At 57.3% G+C, this 20,965-nt stretch overlaps 2 protein-coding genes across 13 annotated transcripts in view; both read right to left on the bottom strand.

Moving 5' to 3' along the window:
• Window positions 1-3,022: 3,022 nt before the first annotated feature.
• CDH24 (cadherin 24) lies at window positions 3,023-13,103 on the bottom strand. 4 transcript variants are annotated; one of them, XM_077908606.1, is made up of 14 exons: window positions 12,947-13,084; window positions 12,271-12,335; window positions 11,140-11,444; window positions 10,654-10,948; window positions 10,380-10,499; window positions 10,139-10,306; window positions 9,796-9,983; window positions 9,149-9,402; window positions 8,058-8,194; window positions 5,670-5,791; window positions 5,480-5,591; window positions 4,975-5,223; window positions 3,372-4,403; window positions 3,023-3,261 (listed from the first exon to the last, which is right to left on the bottom strand). In XM_077908606.1, exons 3-13 carry the CDS (start codon window positions 11,338-11,340, stop codon window positions 3,904-3,906), a joined length of 2,346 nt encoding a protein of 781 aa, XP_077764732.1. In that variant the 5' UTR covers window positions 11,341-11,444; window positions 12,271-12,335; window positions 12,947-13,084; the 3' UTR covers window positions 3,023-3,261; window positions 3,372-3,903. The 4 variants fall into 4 exon arrangements, with proteins under 4 accessions (XP_077764732.1, XP_077764734.1, XP_077764731.1 ...); XM_077908608.1 differs by lacking the exon at window positions 12,271-12,335 and having other exon boundaries at window positions 10,654-10,834; window positions 12,947-13,103; XM_077908605.1 differs by lacking the exon at window positions 12,271-12,335 and having other exon boundaries at window positions 12,947-13,103.
• Window positions 13,104-14,015: 912 nt separating this feature from the next.
• The window catches only part of ACIN1 (apoptotic chromatin condensation inducer 1), a 34,593-nt gene continuing 27,643 nt past the window's right edge, over window positions 14,016-20,965 (bottom strand). For 5 of the 9 annotated variants that reach the window (XM_077908614.1, XM_077908609.1, XM_077908616.1 and 2 more), the window contains 10 exons: window positions 19,883-19,925; window positions 18,876-19,009; window positions 18,626-18,778; window positions 17,968-18,109; window positions 17,293-17,438; window positions 16,784-16,891; window positions 16,538-16,645; window positions 15,971-16,295; window positions 15,759-15,859; window positions 14,016-14,950 (listed from right to left, as the gene is read on the bottom strand). In XM_077908614.1, the coding sequence (XP_077764740.1) occupies window positions 14,624-14,950; window positions 15,759-15,859; window positions 15,971-16,295; window positions 16,538-16,645; window positions 16,784-16,891; window positions 17,293-17,438; window positions 17,968-18,109; window positions 18,626-18,778; window positions 18,876-19,009; window positions 19,883-19,925 (1,587 nt within the window). In that variant the 3' untranslated portion in view covers window positions 14,016-14,623. The remainder of the gene's footprint in view (window positions 14,951-15,758; window positions 15,860-15,970; window positions 16,296-16,537; window positions 16,646-16,783; window positions 16,892-17,292; window positions 17,439-17,967; window positions 18,110-18,625; window positions 18,779-18,875; window positions 19,010-19,882; window positions 19,926-20,965) is intronic. The other 4 variants (XM_077908613.1, XM_077908611.1, XM_077908612.1 and 1 more) reach the window with 4 other exon arrangements.

Genomic DNA, 20,965 nt, shown 5'->3' on the forward strand with positions numbered 1-20,965 from the left:
GGGGAGTGGGGGGAGGGGGAGAGGGGCGGGGGGCAGGGCAGCGTGGACGCGTGGTGGGTGGCAAGGGGCTTGCTTCTCCGGGCTGCTCTTCCCTCGGCCTCCCCCCCTGCCCTCAAGGGACTCTAGTGACTACAATCCCAGCTCCTTCAGAATGCCCTTCTCATGAGGGCTCTGAGGTAAAAATGATCCTTGCTTTACCGAAGAGGAAACAGGTTCAAAGGCTTATGTGACTTGCCTGGGGTCGCACAGTAAGTGGCAGAGAGGAGGCTTAGAGCTCGGCCTTCCTCTCCAGAGCTGCGCTCCTTTAGCACAGCCTGGCCTTCTCCGTCCTCTTTCTCGCCTTCCTTCTCTGCCCAGGGCTCTGCAGGCACCTGGGAGTGAGGTGGGGGAGAAAACAGCCAGGCCAAACCCCTGCTGAGTGAGGCCCCAGGGCCGCAGGCTGCGGCCCCCACTACCCCCAGGGCCTGGAGCCAAGGCCACAGCCCGAGGGAGCTCAGTTCAGGTCTTCAGGCTTGTCACTGTGGCTGCCAGACTTCTTTTCCTCTTTCCCCTTCTTCCTTTCTTCCCTTTTGCCGCCTTTCCAGCCTTTCCTTCCTGCCCCTCCCTCTGGGGAATGAAGAAAAGAGGGAGGTGGGCAGCCCCAGTGGCTCAGCCGTTTACTGCCGCCTTCAGCCCAGGGCCTGATCCTGGAGACTCAGGATCGAGTCCCACGTCCAGCTCCGTGCGCATGGAGCCTGCTTCTCCCTCTGCCTGTGTCTCTGCCTCTCTCTCTCTGTGTCTCTCATGAATAAATAAATAAAATCTTTTAAAAAAAAGAAAAGCGAAGAGGGAGGTGGCCGTGCCAGACAGAACTATTGGGCTGGCGCATCCTCTCCCGCCCTTCCTGCCCGTCCCCAGCTCCCATGGAAGCCCTGACTGGGCAATGCCTGTGCCCAGTTCCAGGAGGGACGCCTTCCCTGCCCTGCCCTTCTCCAGGCAAAGCCCAAGGCGGGGTGGGGTGGGAAGCACAGTCAACCAAGACATAGAACTGGCTGGGAGGAAGGTTGCTGAACCTTCTTTCTCTCAATCGGCTCCTGCCAAACTTCCAGGCCCAAGATTACCAGTCCCCTTCCTCCCTCCCCGCTGCACACCCCTCCTCTCAGCCTCCAGCCCACCTCTGAGCCCCAAGCTCTAACACTGCACTTCCTGCTAGGAATTCCTCCAGCTGGAGCTGGCCAGACAGAGGACACCCTCAGGCTCTGGCCTTCGGGGCATGATTAAGAGGAGGGAAGAAAGGCCAGGGAGTCTCAGGAAAGAAAGCACTGGAGGCAGAGGGAGGAGGAGTGGCTGACAGGTGCTTCATACAGGAGGGCTGGCATTCGGGGCAGGGTCCAGGAATCTGGTCAGGGTTCAAGTACGGGATTGACTCAGGCATAAGAGGGTGCATACATACAAGCACAGAGTTGTATGAGGGTCTGTGTCCTGGTGGCAGTGAGTGACCCTGTAGCTCTGTGTGCACCCAGATGTGGTAGGTGTCCAGGGAGGAGACAGGAAACAGACTGGGAGAGAAAGAGTAACACCTGGATAAGGAGAGCAGCCAGGCTCTGATCCGAGAGAAAGCTGGGCCTTGTCACTTATTTTGGAGAAATGGTCGAAAGCAGAGACGAAGTGGGGGCAGAGCTCATCCTGTTCATTCCCCATGGCTGCATCTTCCCACTCCTATCCTAAAGCGCTAGGAACGAGGAAAAGTGGTATGTGCCTGGGGTTGCCACCTGAGCCCTGTCAAAGGCTCTGGAACTGCCTGCAGCTAACTCCCCAGGGATGCTCTGTGCCCTGCACTTCCCCATAACCAGGGTGGGGTAGGGTGGGGTGGGGTGGGGTGGGGTGGGGTGGACTGAACCCACAGCGAGGGCAGAATAGGAAGGGAGCTCCTCCTTCTCCTGTCTGCGTGCCCCTCCACTCCCTCTCCTTTCCTTCCACGGTCCTGCCCCCCTCCACTCCCTTTGATACTATCCTTCAAGATGATGAAGTATTTGAGACCAGAGATAAGCCCAGGGCTCTTGCTGATGGGCCCTGTTGTCCCTCCAAATTTAATGGAGTCAGAGTCGGGGCAGACCTCAGGAAAGCTGGTAGGGAGGTGGGGAGAGAAGGTGAGGGCAGCATCCCATGCCCCTGCATGCCTTGCCACCTGGGAGCAACCCATGGGTCAGTCTCTCCCTTTTCTCCACTTATTCCCAAAGGCTTGATGCAGATGTTGGGGTGAGGCCAAAGGGGCAGAGAGTTTGCCCATCCTGCCCTGAACTGGAAAACCCTGTCCTTCTGACACCATGCCTGGGGTGTTGGCTTCTAATCGGCTCCTTCACCAGGGACAGCTGGTCTGCTCTTGCACAGGCCTTTGGCCAGTCAGGGGTCCAGCTCCACTCTAAACAGTAAATGCCAATCCAGCCCTAGGGCAGGGGTCCTGTTCTCCTGCTATCTGGTTGCCCTAACCAAACAGGCATGGAAAGTGTGAGAGAAGGCCTCTTCCCACTGGAGTAGCTTCCCCAGAGTGGCAGCACCCTACACTGGAAGGGGAGGGTCATGAGGACCTGTCCTGACCCACGTCCTTGTATCACTGGGAGCCCTGCCTGGAGTTAGGACCTCCCTCCTCTGCTCAGGGAGTGTACACTGAGAAATGATGGCCCTCTGCTCAGCTCCCACCCCAGCTGACTTTGATTGGGCCCCTTGCCCCCTGGATAGCTAGCTTCCCCAGTCCCCTATTGATTTTGAGATCAGTAAGGGATAGGAGAGTTGGCAGTGGGGGTACCAACAACTCCCTGAATGGAGAGGGACATGAATGGACTGCCCCTCTAAGAAGAAGGGAGCCAGAGGGGTTGGGTTGGGCCTCTCCTCCCGCCCTTCAGCACAGTGAAGCTCCGGTGAAGCTCTGTACAGAAACCTGCATGCAGAACTGGAAAGAGGGCTCCAGCTTTAGAAAATAAAGTGTTTGTTTATTATGAAATTAGAGATGGAGGCCCCTCCCCTTCCTCCCTTTTTTCCCCTTCCCCAGCTGCCTCCCCCTTTCCTTTCCTACCCCTCCCCCTGGGGCCTGGGAAGCACACAAGACAATGCCCAGAGCTGGGATGCCCAGGGCAGGCCAACAGCCGGGCAGAGCTCCAGGGAGGCGGCCATGTGGGGGGCTGGAGCTCTGGCCCTGGGAGGTGGGCTGGCATCCTCTCTCTGCTGGAGGCCAGTGGAGCCAGGATGAGGCCATGAGTGATGGATGGAACCATGCGGGCAGGTCTGGAAAGACAGGAGAGCCGAGGGTGGGAGGTTGTGAGTGGAGGAGGGCTTTAGGCCATCCCTGTGCCTGCACCCTCTTCTTTCCCCTCTCATCATCTAGAGGCACTGACCTGGGGCCGAACATCCCCCCGCAGGAGGGTGGGCAGCAGTGGCTGGAAGTTTCTCTTGCTTTTGGGATGGACAACAGAAAAAAACTGAAAAAGCCAGTCATAGGGACCCGGAGAGAATGCAGGCAGATGTGGGCAGAAGACAGACACAGAGCATGTGTGTGGGCAAGGGAGACAGAGAGAAGGTGTGTGAGAGATTTAGAATCCGGCAGACGAACACAGAGTCACGGAGAGAGTGGAATCACAGTGAAAGAACGGAGAGATTCAGAGTCGAGCCACACAATCCAGACCTAGACAGGAGAGTGCTACAGAGAGAGACAGATCCTGGAGGGAGACAAACAGACCACTCAGGAGGAGGGAGGTAAGAAGGAGGTTGCCCTGGGGAAGCTGGGAGGAGGGACACAGGCCAGAGGAGGCCTGGGGGGCTCTCCCGCGGGCTGCTGCCGCCTGCCTGGGCCCTGGGGTGGACCGGGGGCTCACTCAGAGGGCCTGTGCGGGCTGCCCCACCACGCAGCAGGCAGGGCCGGGGCGGGTCTCAGGGGGCCGGGGGCTCCTTGGCCCCGTACAGCTCGGCCAGGGTGCGGAAGAGGGGCCCCCAGTCGTCCAGCGGTTCAGCAGGGCCCAGGGCGCCCCCGGCCTCGCTGCAGGAGCCCAGGGAGCTGAGGGAGCCGCAGGAGGAGCCGCGGCCCTCGTAGCCGTACACCTGCACCGAGTCGTAGGGTGGCACGCTGGGGTCGTCGTCCGCTTCACGGAGCCTCAGTGCCAGGAGCTGGGCCACGTCGGCGGGCCCGGGGGGCCTGGGCTGGCGGGGTGCCCGGGCCCGGGGCAGGACGTCGCGGCGTGCTGGTGGCCCGGGGTTCGGCGGGGCCGCCCCGTCGGGGTTCTGCAGGGCGCTGATGTCGAAGGCTTCCGTGTCCTCCTCGCCACCGCCCTCGTCGTCATAGGTGATGATGTTCTCGCGGACGTCCTCCTCCTCCAGCACCATCAGTGCCTCCTGCTTCTGCCTCCGCAGGGCCGCAAAGAGCACTACCAGGGCTGGGGGGGGGGGGGGAGGAGGGTGCACATAGGCCTCTGAGCCCACGGGGCCAGGGGCGGGGCGGCCTGCTTCCTTCCCTTCCATCCTGCTCTCAGGTAGAGCAGGTTGAAGACAGAGGACACAGGGAGGCCTAAGGGTGGTGAGACCCGGCTTTGACATCTGGTAAACCCTCGTCTGAGTCCTGACTGCACCCCGGACTCCCCGTGTGACTGTGGGCCGTGGCTTCGCTTCTCTGAACCTCTCTGCCCCTTAGAGAGCTTGTGTGGAAAACACGGAAAGAGTCTCCCTCAGGGCTCTTGAAAGGATGAAATGAAATAGCACAAGCGGGGTGCTGGGCATCACACAAGGTCCCGAGTCAGGCTTCAATAAACACTTTTTATGGCTTGTTACTGTCATTGCCGATTGGTAATGTCAGGGAAGTGAGGCTAGAATTTTTCTCTTAGACACACGAGGCAGTGGGAAAATCCTTTAAACCCTAGGGTGGATTTCCCCATTTCCGGGGGCCTGGCTCCTCTCTACATCCCCTACAGGCTTGGACCCCAATCTATGTCCTAAGGTGGCCTGACTTACCAAGCAGGGTGCCCACGCAGGTGATGATGGCAAGCAGGGCCCCAGTGCTGAGCCCTGTGGGTGAGAGCTGAGCCTCGGGCCGGCAGGAGGCCACAGAGCCATCGGGTCGGCAGCGGCACACGCTGATAGTCACTGTGGCAGTGCTGCTCAGGGCCGGCTGCCCCCAGTCCCACAGTTCTATGGGAATCAGATAGGGTGCCTGGCGGGGTGGAGCAGGGCGAGAGGGCAGCAGCAGGCTGGCGGAGCCATCTGTGGGAGAGGGAAGGTATGTGGAAGAGGGCCCCCTTGTGAGACACCTTCCCAGGAGGGTGGGTGTAGCCTAGGGAGACAGCTTCCAATGGGGAAGGTGTGCAAAGAGTAAATGTGTGCAAATCCACTTCTGCCTTCTGTTAGGTGGAGGGAGCCCAGATGTGTGGGAAGGGGTTAGGCAGGTTGGGCCAGAGCGTGGTAGGGGAGGAGAAGAGCAGGGAGGTGGGCAAGGGCACAGTTGTAGGAGGCTACCCACCTTGGTTGTCGCGGACAGTGAAGTTGGCATCGGGGCCCAGAGGACCCTGAAGGGAGACTCGGCTACTGTTGCCCACTTCATCTCTGTCCAGGGCCCGGATGATCTGAATCAGCTGGGAGGAAGAAGAGAGGCCTTGTATGGAGTGGGCAGCTGGAGGTCTTAAGCCAAGCCTTCTGCCTCAGCAGCTCACCTGGCCAGGGGCTGCAGAATCACATACGAAGGTGTCATAGGGCTCAGCCAGCTGGGGAGCGTTGTCATTCTCATCCAGGATCTGGATGGCCACTTGCACACGGGAGACCTGTGTGGAGCTGTCTGAAGCCAGAACATGAACACATGCACCCCCCTCACACAGAGTTTACACACAACACACATGGTGCATGTGCAGGGGTGCCACATGTGGCACACAGCATGTACATGCAACACATGGTATATGCATGCAATATGCAAGCAACAGTGTTGTGCAATGAATGGAACACCACCAAGAGCATGCAACATTCACATAAGAGCTGAGATGTATGCAGTGTGGAACATACATTCAACAGGCATGAAGCACCCATGAGATACATATATAGTAACCCACATGCAGGGCACATGCCTCGTAAATGAAAGGTAGACAGAAGGTGCCATACAGGAGGCACACGGACAGTAGGCCTGAAATAAACACATTCATACCATAGATTCGATGTATACTCAGCATTTAAAACAAATACAACATATATGAAGTGGATGTTCGAGATACCCAGTGCATTCAGTGTCACTCCAGAGTCAAGACAACACATTTTCATACACAGCACTAGTGGGACAGACAGACAGACACAGACACAGACAGACACACACACACACATGCTCCATCAGAGGTCTGGGAGGCTCTGGTATAGCAATGAGTAGGACTAAGAGTCGGCCTTGGGAGCCAGGCCAGCCTGGGTGCCACCGCCATAAACAGGCCCCCTTTTTCCCACAACCCTTCATTAGGTGGCTCCCCATCATTACCCTGACTTGCTCCTCACTGCCAATGCCACCCAAGAAAGAATGGAAAACAGGTATCCCTGCCCACCCTACTGCTCACCTCTCCTGGCTGAACCTCCCAGGTTTGTTAGTCTTCTCCCAGGTGGGGAGAGAGCTGGCTGGCCCTGGGGGAGGGGCTGGGGACCCAGCCCGGGCAAAGGCGGCTGGGTGGGCCCCCCAGCAAGGGCTTCGGGGCTCCCTTCCTTTCCGCAGGAAGGGCCCAGGGCCCGCTAGTTGATATCAGGTTTGCTGGAGTGCAGGATTGGTGGGACGGTGAGAAGGCAAGGAGGGAAACACACACACACACAAGCACGCATGCATGTAGATGGTGGGCTATGTATACCCAGGCAACTACAAACACACTATATACACACACAGGGACATTCACAGCACGGACATGCATGCAACGCCATGTCACGCACAGCCACATGGACATAAACAGAAACCCGTCCACTTAAAATTCTACACATGAGAGGCAAGGTGGTGGAGGAGATAAGGGCTGTGACTCTGCAGCCTCTCAGGATCTGGTGGCTCTGCCCCTTAACGTTGGCGTGACCTTGGGAAGTTAGTTGACTTCACTTTGCCTGAGTTTCCTTGTTTTCAAATGGGGACATAAACATGCCTTCCTCATAAAGTTGTGGTGGTGATTACGTTACTTAGTCCACATTTGGCACTCAGAACAGTACCCGGTACACAATAAGCAATAAATACTCTGTCCACGCACACTGACATACACAAAACAATATATACAACAGCTACGAGTACCTGTCATCACATACAGCTAATTACATGTAAGCACAAATACTCTACTCAGTTGAGACACACGTACGTGTGTATGTGTATTTTCACAAACATGGAATTTCACACTTGCATGTGCACATACATACATACGGCTCTTCAGTGACACACACAGACATCTATGCACACAATGACAGTCCTCGTAGACGGGACACGGGCAGTAATGGTAGGAGACCCTGGGGCGTGAGCAGGACTGATAAGGGTAGGTTCACAGAGGGGATGAAGGTCTCCCTGCCTCCATGGGCCGTGGCCACCCAGAGGCAGCCAAACCAAGCTGCTGGTGACTGGTAGCTGACAGGGGAAGGAGCTGGCCCCTCTCTTCTACCTTGAGGGCTCTCTGCATGGCTTCCCTGGGAGGGGCTGCTGGAGCCCCCCCAGTCAGCCTCCAGAGGAGGGGCCCAGCCCTGCCAGGGCTCCTGGCTTCAGCCTGAAGCGGCCAGTGGGCAGGGCAGGGCAGGGTCTGCCAGGGTGCAGCCTGGGGTTTCCTAGGGGTTAGGAGCTATTTGAGGTTAGGTCTATTTCCAGATGGGGCAAGTCAGGTATGGGAGTGAATTTCAAGTCAAGGGAATGTGTAGGCAGATCCTTCGTGCCCAGGCCAGCCCGGCCTCAGAGACTGGGAGGCCTGCCTGGTGGTAATGATCCAGGCTGGGAACCCAGTGCTGTGCCCTGGTGAGGCATGGTGGCAGTGACCGCCTCCCCCCTGCCGGCTCAGGGACAGCTCCTCTGCCAGGTGACTGTGGCCTCCTCCCTCTCCAGGGGGCCCAGGGCTCCTCACCGAGCTCTGTGGCCAACACTGTGAGGTTGTGCCAGACTCGAGCCTCGCGGTCCAGGGGCACCACCGTGCGGAGCGTGCCGGCTTCCGGCTCGATAGAGAAGCAGCGCTCTGGGTCCGAGTGGGGGAGGATGGAGTATCTGGGGAAGATGGAGCGGAGCTGGGGGCTGATCTGGGGGCAGGGCCAAAGCTTCCTGCTACTCCTCCCTCCCTTCTGTTCACCTTGCAGGGCCTCTTGGCTCTTCTGGGCGGAGAGCCTGAACTCTTTGGGTTTAGCCTGCCCCGGGTACCCAGGGCCATAATTCACATTAGGGTCCCCTTAAAAGACAAACCACTTGGAGGAGTCACCAACATTAAACGCCTGTCTTAAGACTCGGGGGGACTGGGTTTCATGGTGGGGGAGAGACAGAAAGAGGTGGAAGGGAGGATAAACAGCCTGTCTTTTTGACTTCTGGGCTCTGTTCTGGGGACCCAGGGACCCCAGTCTTGCTCTGCCTTAGGCCAGCTGTGTGACCTGGGGTGAGTGGTTTAACCCCTGTTTACTTAACTACGAAATGGGAATGACACCAGCACCTGCCTCATTCCTGTGACAGGGAAGCCGAAAGGTGGGAAGAGTGGGCTCCACTCAAGGCAGACAAATCTGGATTCTGGTCCCAGCTCTGCTGCTTACTGACCATGTGACCTTGGGCAAAGAACTTAACCTCTCAGGGATGGGCCTCTAAAACAACTGGGGATGAGCGTGCCTACCTCACAGGGCTGTTGTGAGAACTGAATGTGATCAAGTGGGTGAAATGTGCAGGGCTGAGGGAGTGACCAAGAGTGGCAGCCATCCAGGCACCCAGCAACAGCATCATCAGATGAGCTTGCAATCTGCTTGCCCTGCCACTGGGAGGCACCACGGCCATCTTCCCAGAGGGATGGGTGGAATTGGGTGATGGGAGGAGGGTCCTTCAGGCCTTTGCCCAGCCCCCCAGCCCTGCAGGGAGGGAGACCTCTGCCAGGAGGTGAGTGGGATTTTCAGTGAAGGGGGCCCATCCTTTTTCCTTCCCTGAGGCCCGGCCCTTGGCCCTTCCCTGGCCCACACCCCAGCTCACCTGATTGGGCTGGCTGGGGAATCCAGATCGGCCGCTGAGACCTGGCCTACCAGCGTCCCAGGAGCTTTGTTCTCAGGCACTGCCAGGTGATAGGCAGCCTGGGTGAAGGCAGGTGGCTCTGGGGCGTCCTGCACAGCCACACGCACCGAGGCCACATCCTTGAAGGGCCCTCGCCGCAGGTAGGCTGGGTCGATGAGGGTGTTGGTGGCCTCCACACGGAAGGAATAGGAGCGACGGGTCTCGAAGTCTAGGGGCTAAGGGGCAGGGAGTGGGAGGGACTGAGGCACATGGAAAGCCTGGAAGGTGAGAGGTCCCCTCCCCATGCATCCAGTGCTCAGCCCACCTGAGAGGAGAGGTGGGCACTGAGGGCCAGTGGCCGTGGTGGTCAGGGGGAGGCAGATTACTTAGTCTGTGACACTAGGTCTGTCCCCAGCTCCATCAGAGCCTGGCTACATTTGAAGTCCTGGACCAGTCTCTCCCCCTTGCTGGGCCCCAGTCCCTCATCTGAAAGAGGACGAGATGACCATGATCTCTAATCTCCAATGCAGTGGTCCTGAGTCTGTTCTAGACCGGTCAGGAGTGTGCCTCGTGGGGCAGGAGGCAGGTACGAGCACGCGTGTGCAAGTGTCAGGGGGCAGGGGGCTAACCTTGCGGACAGCGAGGAGCCCATCTCGACCCTGGGAGTCTGTGCTGATGCTGAAGGCTTCAGACCCCTCTCCGTCCAGGATGCTATATGCCATGAGGGCATTGTCCCCCAGGTCTGGGTCCTGGGCCCGCAGCCGGCCCACCAGGGTGCCTGGCCCCGCCGTCTCCACCACAGAGAACTGGTAGAGGCCTTGACGGGGCGCGGGGGGAGGGGAATGACAGGAGACATTGTTAGGTCCCCAGCACTTCCATATCCTGGGGTCTGGCTGGGGGGAGGGCTTCTCCCGAAGATGCAGGGGGTGGGGTGGTCAAAGGATGGCTCCCCAAGCATCCCTGGCCCCTTACTCTGAGGGAACTTGGGGGGGTTGTCGTTGACGTCGCTGAGGGTGACTGTCACTGTAGTGCTGCCCGACAGCCCCCCCATGTGGCCGCCCATGTCCTTGGCCTGAATCACCACCAAGAACTCCTCCTGGGTCTCCCGGTCCATGTTGGGGACAGCAGTGCGCACCACTCCTGGGGAGACACAACGCATCAGGGGCCACCTGCCCGCATGGCTGCCCCACCCGGCTCCGAGCTCTCTCCTTACCCGTCTGGGGGTCCACAGAGAAGAAGGGCAGTCCATCCAGCACGGTGTACACCAGCTTGGCGCTGTTCCCGTAGCTGGGGTCATCGGCATCGTGAGCAGTCACCTGGATCACTGATGTCCCTGTGGAGGATCCCGGCACCCCACTCAGCAGGGGCAGGGCCAGGTGGGAAAGAACAGCACATGAGGGGGACCCAGACACGAGAGCAATGCGGGGAGGAGAGGTGAGGGTGCTCTGGGAGATGGGGCCTGGGACGGTCAGAGTTGGGGTACTCACCGACATTGGACATCTCGGGCACCGTGGCATGGTAGGGCCCGAGGGGAAAGATAGGTGGATTGTCATTAATGTCTTGCACCTTGATGATGAACTCTGACGGGGGCTCCAGAGGCCGGTTTGAGGCTCGGTCCACGGCTTGGGCAAGCAGAACGTACTGTGCCTTCTCCTCCCGGTCCAGGCTCTTGGTGACATGGATATTGCCTGTGGCCTCATCAATCACAAATACAGTGCCTGCCCCCTCCCCGGTCAGCAGGTACTTGGTGCGGCCCTCGCCCCTGTCCACATCCGAGTGCAGCTGTAGGGGTCAGGGAAAAATGGCAGCAGGTTCCAGGCACAGGGACAGGAAGGGTGAAGAGTCTAAGTCTAGGACTGGTGGAGCGTTGGGACTCCTGAGGGACCCAAGGTCATTGAAGAAGTGGTGAAGTTGCAGGGCAGGGCCTAAGGGCCTAGAGAGTCAGGGCAGACTCGGGAAGGGCTGGTCCTTACCTTACCAATGAGGACGGGCTCTGGACCGGCATATTCCTCAATGACAAAGAACTGGTTCCACACCCAGCTCCTCCGGTTCCGCAGCAGCACTGGTCCTGGGCCCCCGCGGGACCCTGCCCAGGCCTGGGCTGGGGCGGCCAAGCGCCCCATGCAGCCCCAGCCACCCAGCCAGGCCAGCAGGAGCCTCACCAGGCCCCACATGTTTGGGCTCCAGCCAGGGCTCTGTTCACTGTGTCTGGGTACTGAGGCATGAGCCGGCCGGGGTAGAAGGGTGGAGGTGCTGGGGCTATCCCATGGATCCACACCTGTAGGGCAGGTAGCTGTTCAGGGTCAAGGAAGCCCTTGACTCTCCCCACCCCCAACCCAAATTAGATGCTGAAGATCAGCCCTCCAGGGAACCAGACACCCCACTGCCTGGAGCCCAGACTGAGACAGAGCACACAATCTGATCCCCCCCCTCCACCCAGGCTCTGCCTATATTCACCTCCAGCCCTACAAGCTGATAAATCTCTAGCCAGTCAACTCTGAGCAGAGAAGCTGGGGAAGAAAACAGGAAGGTGGGATGCCGAGAGGGTATGGAACCCCAGATCCGGCCCCTGTTCTCCCAGGCTGGGTAAGCAGCCAGCTGGGGGGCTGGAGGAGTTGGGGACTCCCAGGAAAAGGGCTGAAGATCCAGGGGCTGGGACTCGAGGAGGTGTGGTCTCAGGGTGTCTGGGGTCAGGCTGAGCTATGATAAGGAGTGCAGCTTAAGACAGGGTGGAGAGCCAGCGAAAGTCCCTCCTCCACAGGGAACCCCACCTCTCCGGGTGCTGGCCCCAGCCCACCCTGCCAGCTGAAGTCCTTGAAGGGGGATTGGGTTCAGGAGGCAGAGTGGGGTGAGGGGGCAGGAGCCTAAAGAAGAGGGGGTAGAGTGGGGGGGGGTGGCAGGGCCAGGAGGCTGGGAGGGGAGAGCAGACTCCAGACTCCCTGTTACTGACGTGAGACCCAGGCTCAGGCACCGTCCAGCACAGACTGAGACAGAATGGCAGCAGGAGACACAAGGAAAGGGACCCCAGGAGGCAGCCCGGGGTCTGACAGGCAGAGAGTCACAGGTAACAGGCTTGGGGGTGCGGGGGTGGGAGGGCTTCCTGCCTGTGATGGGCTGGCGGGGGCAGCGCTGGGCTCCGGGGGTCAGAGCAGGCCTCGGGAACTTCAATCTGGGAGAGGAGGCAAGCCAGGAGGGGCTGCGGGAAGGCGGCTGGGGAGAGGACCCTTCCCACCGCGGTGTCCACCCTCTCCCCCGGGGGGACCCCTCAGGCAGCTGTGCTGCCGCCCCTCCTTCCCTGGAGCAGACACACACCTGCCAGTCCTTGCCCTCCGGGGGGAGAAGAGGGGAAGCCCGAGGGAAGCCGGGGACGGAGCGGGAGGCGGGACGAGGAGAAGGAGGAGAAGGGAAGGGCTGGAGGAGTGGGAAACAGGATAGCAGAACGGGGAGGAGGGAGAGCGGAGGGACGGGAAGGAAGGGAGAGCGGGAAAAGGCAAAGAGAAGACGGGAAAGGAAAGGTAGGGGAAGGAGACGGCAAAGGGGAAGAGGAGGTGGAGAAAGACAGGGCGACAGGGAGACGGAAGGGGCAGAGGAGAGGCGAACTGGCGGGGAGGAAAATGGGGAAAGGAGGGAGAGGTGCGAGGGAAGAAGGGAACGAGAGCGCGGGAGAGGGGCCGGCAGCGGGCTCCCCGCCGCGGAGCGCACCGCTCCGAGGACACCCGCAGCCTGCGGGCCCCCTGCTGCCCCTCGGCGGGCCCCCGACCCCGGGGCCGGCGCCCTTACCTGGCAGCGCTGTGGAGCCCAGGCCGGCGGGGAGCTTCCCCCCGCCCCCGCCGCCGGTCCCGGGGGCGCAGCCCCGAGCGGATCCGAGCGGGCGCCGCGGCTCCGCTGCAGGTCTGAGCGGCCCCGGCGAGAACAAGGGAGCGAGACGGAGGGGGCGGGGGAAGGAGGCTCCGCCTGCGGAGGAGCGAGGCGGCTCCGCGGCGCGCGGGAGAGAGCCCAGCCTCCGACCCTCCCCGGCCAGCCCGGGCCCGCGCGGCGGGGGCGGGGGCGGGGGCGGCGCTGCCGGGCCGCCCGGCGCATACAGATGCGGCGCCCCCCCGGCCGGGCCCGCCGCGGCCGGCGGGGCACTCGGGCGGGAGGACGTCCAGGCCCCGGCGCCAGGCGTCTCCCAAGGGCTGGCTGCGGGGAGGGTGCAGCCGGGAGCGCCGAGCGGCCCCGCACGCCCCCCGCACGCCCCCCGCAGGGGGCGACGGGCGAGCGCGCGGTGAGGCGGGACTTGGGAGCCGGCTGCGGAGAGGCCCGGCTCCCGCTCCGCTCCGCTCCGCTCCGCTCCGCTCCGCTCCGGCGCCGCCTCCGGGGCTGCTGCGAGGCCGGCCGCAAGGCGGCGGCATTTGGGGAGTCCGCGCGGGGCAGCACAGCCGGCCGACGGGGCGGCCAAGGCCGGCACAGGGTCCAGGGGAGTCCGCGGGCTGGGCCCAGGGAGCAGGTCAGGGAGCGAGGCACGACAGCGGCGGGGAGTGGAGCCTTTTGGGGAAGCTCGTTTACAGGCGCCCACTGAGCGAGTGGCTGCCGCCCCCTGGCGGCCGCTGCGGAAGGCGCCTTCAAGGTGGCAGCAGGCAACCAACTGCCTCCACCGCCGGCCTGGAAACTGCAAAGGGGCCCTCCTCTGCCCAGCGCTCTTCCCCGGCCCTCCGCGGCAAGGCGGGCAGGGCCAAGGCGCGCACGGCGGGCGGGAAGTCCGGGCTGCAGGAAGCAGCAGCCTGCCCCGGGAGCGGCCGAGCGCACGCCTCAGCCTTCCTCTTCAAGTCTCCCCCAGCCAGGCCCCGCCCAAGGAAAGCCAGTCACACAATTTAAAACTAAGTCAGATTTTTATTATTTTCCATAGACCACATCATTTAATAATAAAAAAAATAAAAATAAAAATTGAAAAGGAAAAGGTGGATATAAAGTGGAACCTGTGGGCAGGAGGCAAGGGCTGCAGGACAGAAGAGACTGGGAACTGCAGGGGCCCTGGGACTCAGGAGGAGATGCTGATTCAGCTCATAGGTGACCCAGTCCTGGCCCCGGCTGTTCCCAAGAGGGGGCTGTGAGTACCCAAAGGAGGTGGTGAGCAGGATGGAGGAAAAATGAGAGGTTTGGGGCTCCTGGCTGCTCCCCACCTCTCTGGGCCAACCACCTTCCTCCCTAACCTAGCTCTTTCCTCTCAAACTTAACAATGGGAAATGAGAGGGAGGAGAGGGCTAACTCCCAAGAGATAGGTTATGGGGGTGGGGCTTTGGGGGGAAAGATGGCCACTGCTCCATTTGGTATGTGGGGACAGGTGGCAGCCATACTTCAGCACTGGGTAAATGGTGTGAAAGACCCCTGGTTCTGGGGAGGTGGAGATTGTACCTATCCCTCTGTGGCCTTGAACCCCCCAGGGGCTGATGCCTGCAGCTCTCCCTCGTGTGTTCCCAGCTAGCGGCGCCCACCCCGGTCCCGCACAGGTGTGCTCCGACTCCGGCTCCTGCTGTGGCGCTTGGTTTCTCTGCGGTCTCTCTCCCGGCCTCGCTCCCGGTCCCTCTCCCTATCCCGATCTCGATCACCCCTGTCACGCTCCCTTTCCCTCTCTCTTTCCCTGTCCCTCTCTCGGCTGTGCTCTCGCCGCTTCTCCCGCTCCAGCTGTCGGGTCCGTTCCCGTTCTGCTTCCTTCTCCCGCTCCTTTTGCTCTTCCTCTTCTTGCTCTTTCCGCCGCTTCTCCCGCTCCTTGGCCCGTTCAGCCCGCTCTGCCTCCTTCTGAACAATCTGCAGCAGGCAGCAAGGGCAGAGAACAGGGATCTCAGCCCCACTCATGCCAGTCCTGCTTTGTCTCTGTGTACCCAGACCCTACTCAGGATCACTAGCTCAGGATCACTGCCAGCTTTGCAATTAAGCAGGAAGAGGGGGAAGTGTCAGCAATCACACTGGTCTTTGCTTCAGGGTCCCAACACAAATGTGTTCACCTTTTATACCCACAACAGGCAGTGGCACCATCCAAGCCTGACCTCTGGTACTTCCCTAGCTACCTAGAGGTGAACAAACGACTTTTCTCTTTAGCTGAGTCCATCAACCTCCAATTCCCAAAAGGTCCATTACAAAGAAACTTAATTTTAAAAAGCAAAAAATCTCAGGGGAACTTGGCTGGCTCAGCGGGAAGAGCATGCAACTCTTGATTTTGGGATTATGAGTTCGAGCCCCACATTTGGTGTAGAGATTACTTAATAAAAATTGAAAAAAAAAAAAAAAAGTAGAGAAATGAAAGAGAAACTGCTGAGTTTATAAAATGGACTTCTCAGCTAACTGAAATCAACTTCCAAGGATGGCTGGCACAGCCAGCTGCCTAAATATACAACTCCAGTTCCTGTCTTGTGTTGTTTGCACTCTTGGGTCTGGCCTCTCTGTGGCATACTGTCACCTGGTTCTTAAGACTGCCCTTCGGTGATGCTAAGTTTCTTCCCTTACTGTCCTAAGCCAATGCCTGGGCCTACTCATTCCAGTAGTCACATGACTTGCCCCCTACACTGCCATCAAGCCTGGGCCCTGCTCTGAGTGCAGCAGGAGGGTGAGCACTCACCTGGCTGTCAGTCAGTGGGAGCCAGTAGATGCAGGGAGCTGCCTTGGTCTTACGGAAAAGGTCGTCCAGCAGTTTGGCAGGTGGTTCCTCCTGAGCTTTTTCTGAGGTGGAAGCAAAGGAGTCAGTCTTTACGCCCGAAGACCCTGTATCCCATCCCATTTGGGTCCCTTTCCCACCTACTAGCAGGTATGTGTGTCCCCACAGCTAAGTACCTTTCTTCTCACTCTTCTTTTCTTTAGACTTCGCACGTTCCTTGCGGCGGCGGTCACGGGACCGTGATCGGGAGCGGGGCCCTTCTCGAACTTTGTCCCGATCCCATTCACGCTCTGATCGAGTTCGCTCCCGCCGCTCCATTTCCCGTTCCCGCTCTGCCCACTGTTCCCGCACCGCCCGCTCCTGCTCCCGCTGCTCTGCCCGGGGGTGCTGTGGTGGCTGGGCTGGGGGTGGGGGCGGGGGGTGCAGGGGCCGTGGTACCCCCTGCTCCTCTGTCTTAGTTTCAGAGGGACGGTCCACCAAGAGGCCCCGGTGATAATCCAGCTGTGGGTAGAGGAGGGACAAGGACAGTCAGGATGGACAGGAGAACACTCCCACTGAAGGAGCCCAGGTACCAGGGCATATAGATTTTGGAGTCCCATGGTTCAACTAAAGGAACCAAGGGGGTAGGGAGAAGAGGGAGAAGGAATCTCAGTGACTGCAGGTTTGGCCAGGATCTCAGCTGGATTCTAGCAGATAATGGCCTCCCCTGCCCCTCCCCTCCTTCCTTTCCCTAGGTTTCTCACCTCATCTTGCTCAGCATAGTCAGCACAAAGGAATTTGGGATTGGACTGAGGCCATTTGACCCCATGTAGAGCTGTGCGGGTGGCAACTGCTTCCTCTACTGTTGAGTACTGGTGGAGGAAGGGAGAAGGCAGAGGGTCACAACAGGCCTCAATGCCTCCCACTTGCCACAAGGCCCTCAAACCTGCCCACATTGTTACAGAAGGAAATATATGCCACGACCCAGAGAATCAACTTCCTCCCCTCACCGTTACAAAGCAGTGAGATTTGATCTTGTCAATCCAGAAGGCCTCTTCCACCAGAGTTCCTGTCCGGCCCAACAATTCCTTCAGTTGGCCTAAAGTGAAGGGACGCACCTGCCAAGGAAAATGGAGTTTCAGAGTCTTGAAAAAGGCAAGAACAATACCCCTGTAATTAATCTTCAGATTTCCCCAAGTATATGGTACAGGAGTATAGCCTCAAAGTCTGGGTGCACAGGGGCCAGGAACTCTCACATGGGAATGAGAGAAGAGTGAAGAATAGTAACACTAACTGACACTATGCACCAGGCCCTCTGCAAATTCTCTAGATGACCCTGCACAATGATACTCTGTCCCCATTTTTCAGATGAGGAGACCCGTTGTGAGAGATTAAGCCAGTCACTCAGTAAGTAAATAACTTAACTGGCAGATCTAGGAGTTGAAGTTAAGTAACAGGAATCCAAAGCTCAAACTCTCAAACACTAAACACTGTGCTGTGGGAAGCGACTTTGGCTCACCAAATTGGAGATGTGGACGATGTTACTGATCTTGCCCCGGGGCGGGGAGGGCACCTGAGCAGTTCGGACTGGGTCATCAATTGTAATGGAAACTCCAGACTTTTGCTGGCTAATGGAACGTCGAGTTAAGGTATCTCCTAAAGTCACTATCAAAAAGAGAACACAAGAAACAGTTTTCAGCAGGGAGCAATACTGGCTCTCTTCCCTGTGCCATGCCTCTTATTCCCTAGCATGCAGTCACTCTTCCATCTAGTCTTCCATTTAACTGTGTTCAGCAGCTACAGCGTGCAAGGTACCGTTCTAGGCAAAGCTCCTCATTACGGAGCCTCACAGATTTTAACCTAGCTTTCAAGAAGCTTAATAACTAGGAGAGGGAGGTAAAACATACACAAGATACTATAATAAAAAGCAGGAAACATGAAACCCTTTAAAGAGAGGTCCAAGGATGCCCGGGTGGCTCAGCGGTTGAGCGTCTGCCTTCAGCCCAGGACCTGATCGTGGAGACCCGGGATCGAGTTCCACATTGGGCTCCCTGCATGGAGCCTGCTTCTCCCTCTGCCTGTGTCTCTGCCTCTCTGTCTTTCATGAATAAATAAATAAAATTAAAAAGAGAGAGAGAGAGAGAGATCCAAATAAAGTGCTATGGGAATACAAGGAGCCACATGCTTCACCTACCTTTCTTTACTTCATGCTCCACAGGTGGGGGCAGAGCCACCTCTACGGACACCTGAGGAGGTATTGGGGGTTCTGCTTCAGGCTCTTTCTCTTCTTCCTCTTCTTCCCTCTGCCCATTCTCCTGACCCTCTGCAGGTACTACCTGTAAGGTATCATATAATGGGCAGAATTCTTAAAACACCAAACTGGCACATGCTTTTCTGCCTCTGGTTTCCTAAGAGAGGGTGGTACAGTCAACCTAGAATGTTCCTTCCGCTCGGGGAAAGATTTCATTCTCCTCCACTGGATCTTGGGATTAATGCCTCAACTTTGCCATGAGGAGAATGAAGGCAAGAGTGGGCAAATCTTTTCTGTATAGGGCAAGATGAGAAATATTTTTAGGCCTTGTGAGTCATACAGTCTCTGTTGCAACTATCCAACACTGACGTTAGAGCACATAAGCAGCCAGAGATAAGAGTAAAGGAGCTGGTATAGCTGTGCTTTCATAAAATTTTCTTTATTAAAGACAACAGGTTGGATTTGGTAGTCTGTTGACCCCTAAAAGGGCAATTAGCCCAACCCTCTGCACAGATGGCAATTTCCTTCCAGGACTCTACCTTAGTTGCCTGCTCTGAGTCTACTGCCCATTCCCCTTACACTGGAGTGGCAAGAGCCTCACCTGGGTGACGGTCCGGCATATCTTCAGCCCCTTGTCATGTGCTCCATCATCACCATTACGTTCTGTCTCATCCTCAGAGATTCGGGAGTCGTCAGCATGAAGATCCACAATAGCCTCCTGCCCCGCCAGGGGTTTGATGTCGGGGATGAGGCTCTGGGACACAGATACCCCCCACCCCGTTACACTGGGCCCGTGTCTATTCCCACCTCAATGTGTCTCATCCTCCCCTCCCTGGCTCCTCCCACCTCACCTTGAGTGATTCGGTGGTGATACTGATGGAGGGTTTCTTCTGTGTGGTGGCTGTGCTGGCTCCCCAACGCCGCTTCCGGCCAGGCTGGCCCCCCTCTGTGTCACTGTTTCCAGCTGGCACCCCCTTGGTAGCTGCTGTCCCCAAGAAATAGGACCGAACAGTTAGATGGTCTTAGGTCCTCTGCTGGTTCACACCATAACACCTACAGATAGCCTTCAACTGGAATTTCAGTAAAAGGTTAACTTAGGGATATTGTATTTGGGGACTGGGGAAACCATGCTTCAGAGAGACCAATAAAAGAACTGGAGCCACTTCCTGACCAATAAAAACTAATCAATGAAGGCAATGAGGGATGGGTAGGTAACTAGGGTGGTGAGTAGTTTAAACTTTTAGTGGTAGAAATAACTAAACTGCCAGGGAAGAAGGACTGAGGAGGACACAGGAATGCAGAAAAACAAGACTATGTGACACTGGTATCCAAGTAAAGTTAATTTAAGATCGTGACATGATCTGATTATGTTTTAGGCTCATTTCCACACTACGACTTCATATTAAGTTACAGAGATCTGTTATGCTTCTATTTAGAGCTCTTCATTGGGAAAATGTTACTGTTTGAGGTGTGAACATTCTCATTTCCTTAGACACTCCTTCAGAATAAAGGATGTACTGATAAACACTATAGAGGAGTCCCTCAAACTCACTGCTGGTTCTGAGGGTTCAGATATTTGAAAGAGGAAACACATGTAGGGCTACATAGGAAATGGTGAGATATCTCACAGTGTTATTAGTTAAGAAAGAAATGTGACCTGGGAAAAATGACAGGGATTGCCTGTCACTGAATTTCAAAATGGAACCCTACATATGCCAAGATGATATACATTTGCTGGGTGGAGGGAATGGGGTTGGAAGGGGTGACCCAAGAAGGCCCCTGAGAGAACAGGAATCTATTTCTCTATGAACTTTTATGGTACTCTTGATCTTTATTAGGTATTTGGGGCTAGACTTACAGACAACGGAGATCTTCCTCTTGAATGATTTGGGCATCGAGCTCTGTATAGAGAAGAAAAGGGGGGGGGGGGAAGAGAAAGAGACACACCCCACAGAGAGGGGGGAAGGAGGTTAGATGGGGCAGTCTTAGCACAGGCTCCAAAGACAGAGAGAGAGAGAGAGAGAGAGAAAGAGAGAGAGACACAGAGACAGACAGAGACCAAAACAGAAGCGGCAAACGGCAAAAACGAAGCAGAATCAATGCAAGTTAGAGAAAAAAATAAAATCAAACATCACAGCAGGGAAAAGTCATCTAGTCCATACCACACCTGTGTATTAGCTTAACCAGAAATAAGCTGGAAGGGGAATTCAGGAGCCTCCCAGCCCTTTAAAGGCATTGGTCATGCCCTCTTCCACTGTCTATGGGCCAAGAGAATGCCAAGCCAACAAGATATGCCCAGAACTGGGTCATCTAGCCCTCCCAGGTCTCCTTGAGAACTCTCAGAAAACACGAGGAAACAAGGAAAACCAACTTTGGGATGATCACTGCAACAAAGTAAGCCTCCTCCTTTTCTCAAATGTCCAGCCTGACATCCACTGACAGTGGCTTTGAGTCACTTGGACAGCAGCAAGTTAGGACTGTCCACACTCCTACATGGCAGCATTAGATCCAGCGGAGATGAGGCTCCTAAGCCAACTGCCAGCAGAAAAGAATTTAAAAGTGCCTTTGATAAAAGAAGGTCTTTTTTGAGGGGGCAGACTGCCCCCTGGGGAGCCTCCGACTTTCCAACCACTGTACAGAGCTCTAGCAAAGAGCCTTACTGTTTCCTCTCTGACCAGGGCTTAAGCCTTAGGGGCTCTGCCAAGGACCAGAAACTCCCAAACCTGCCTTTGAGCAAGTTTCTGCCCCACTCAGTGGGAGAAAGACTATGGACAGAGCAAAAAGAGGGAGAGAGAGAAAAAGGGGATTAGTGCATTTTTAGATTTCAATGCTTATTTCTGGAAAAACTAAGACCTACCACCCTTCTAAAGGGTAGGGCAGGACCCTCTAGATGGAATTCCCTTTCCCCATCCAGCCCCCAGCCCCGTTTGTGTCATCTAAC

The sequence above is a fragment of the Canis aureus genome, chromosome 9 (genome assembly GCF_053574225.1).
Source record: "Canis aureus isolate CA01 chromosome 9, VMU_Caureus_v.1.0, whole genome shotgun sequence".
NCBI classification, from domain to species: domain Eukaryota; kingdom Metazoa; phylum Chordata; class Mammalia; order Carnivora; family Canidae; genus Canis; species Canis aureus.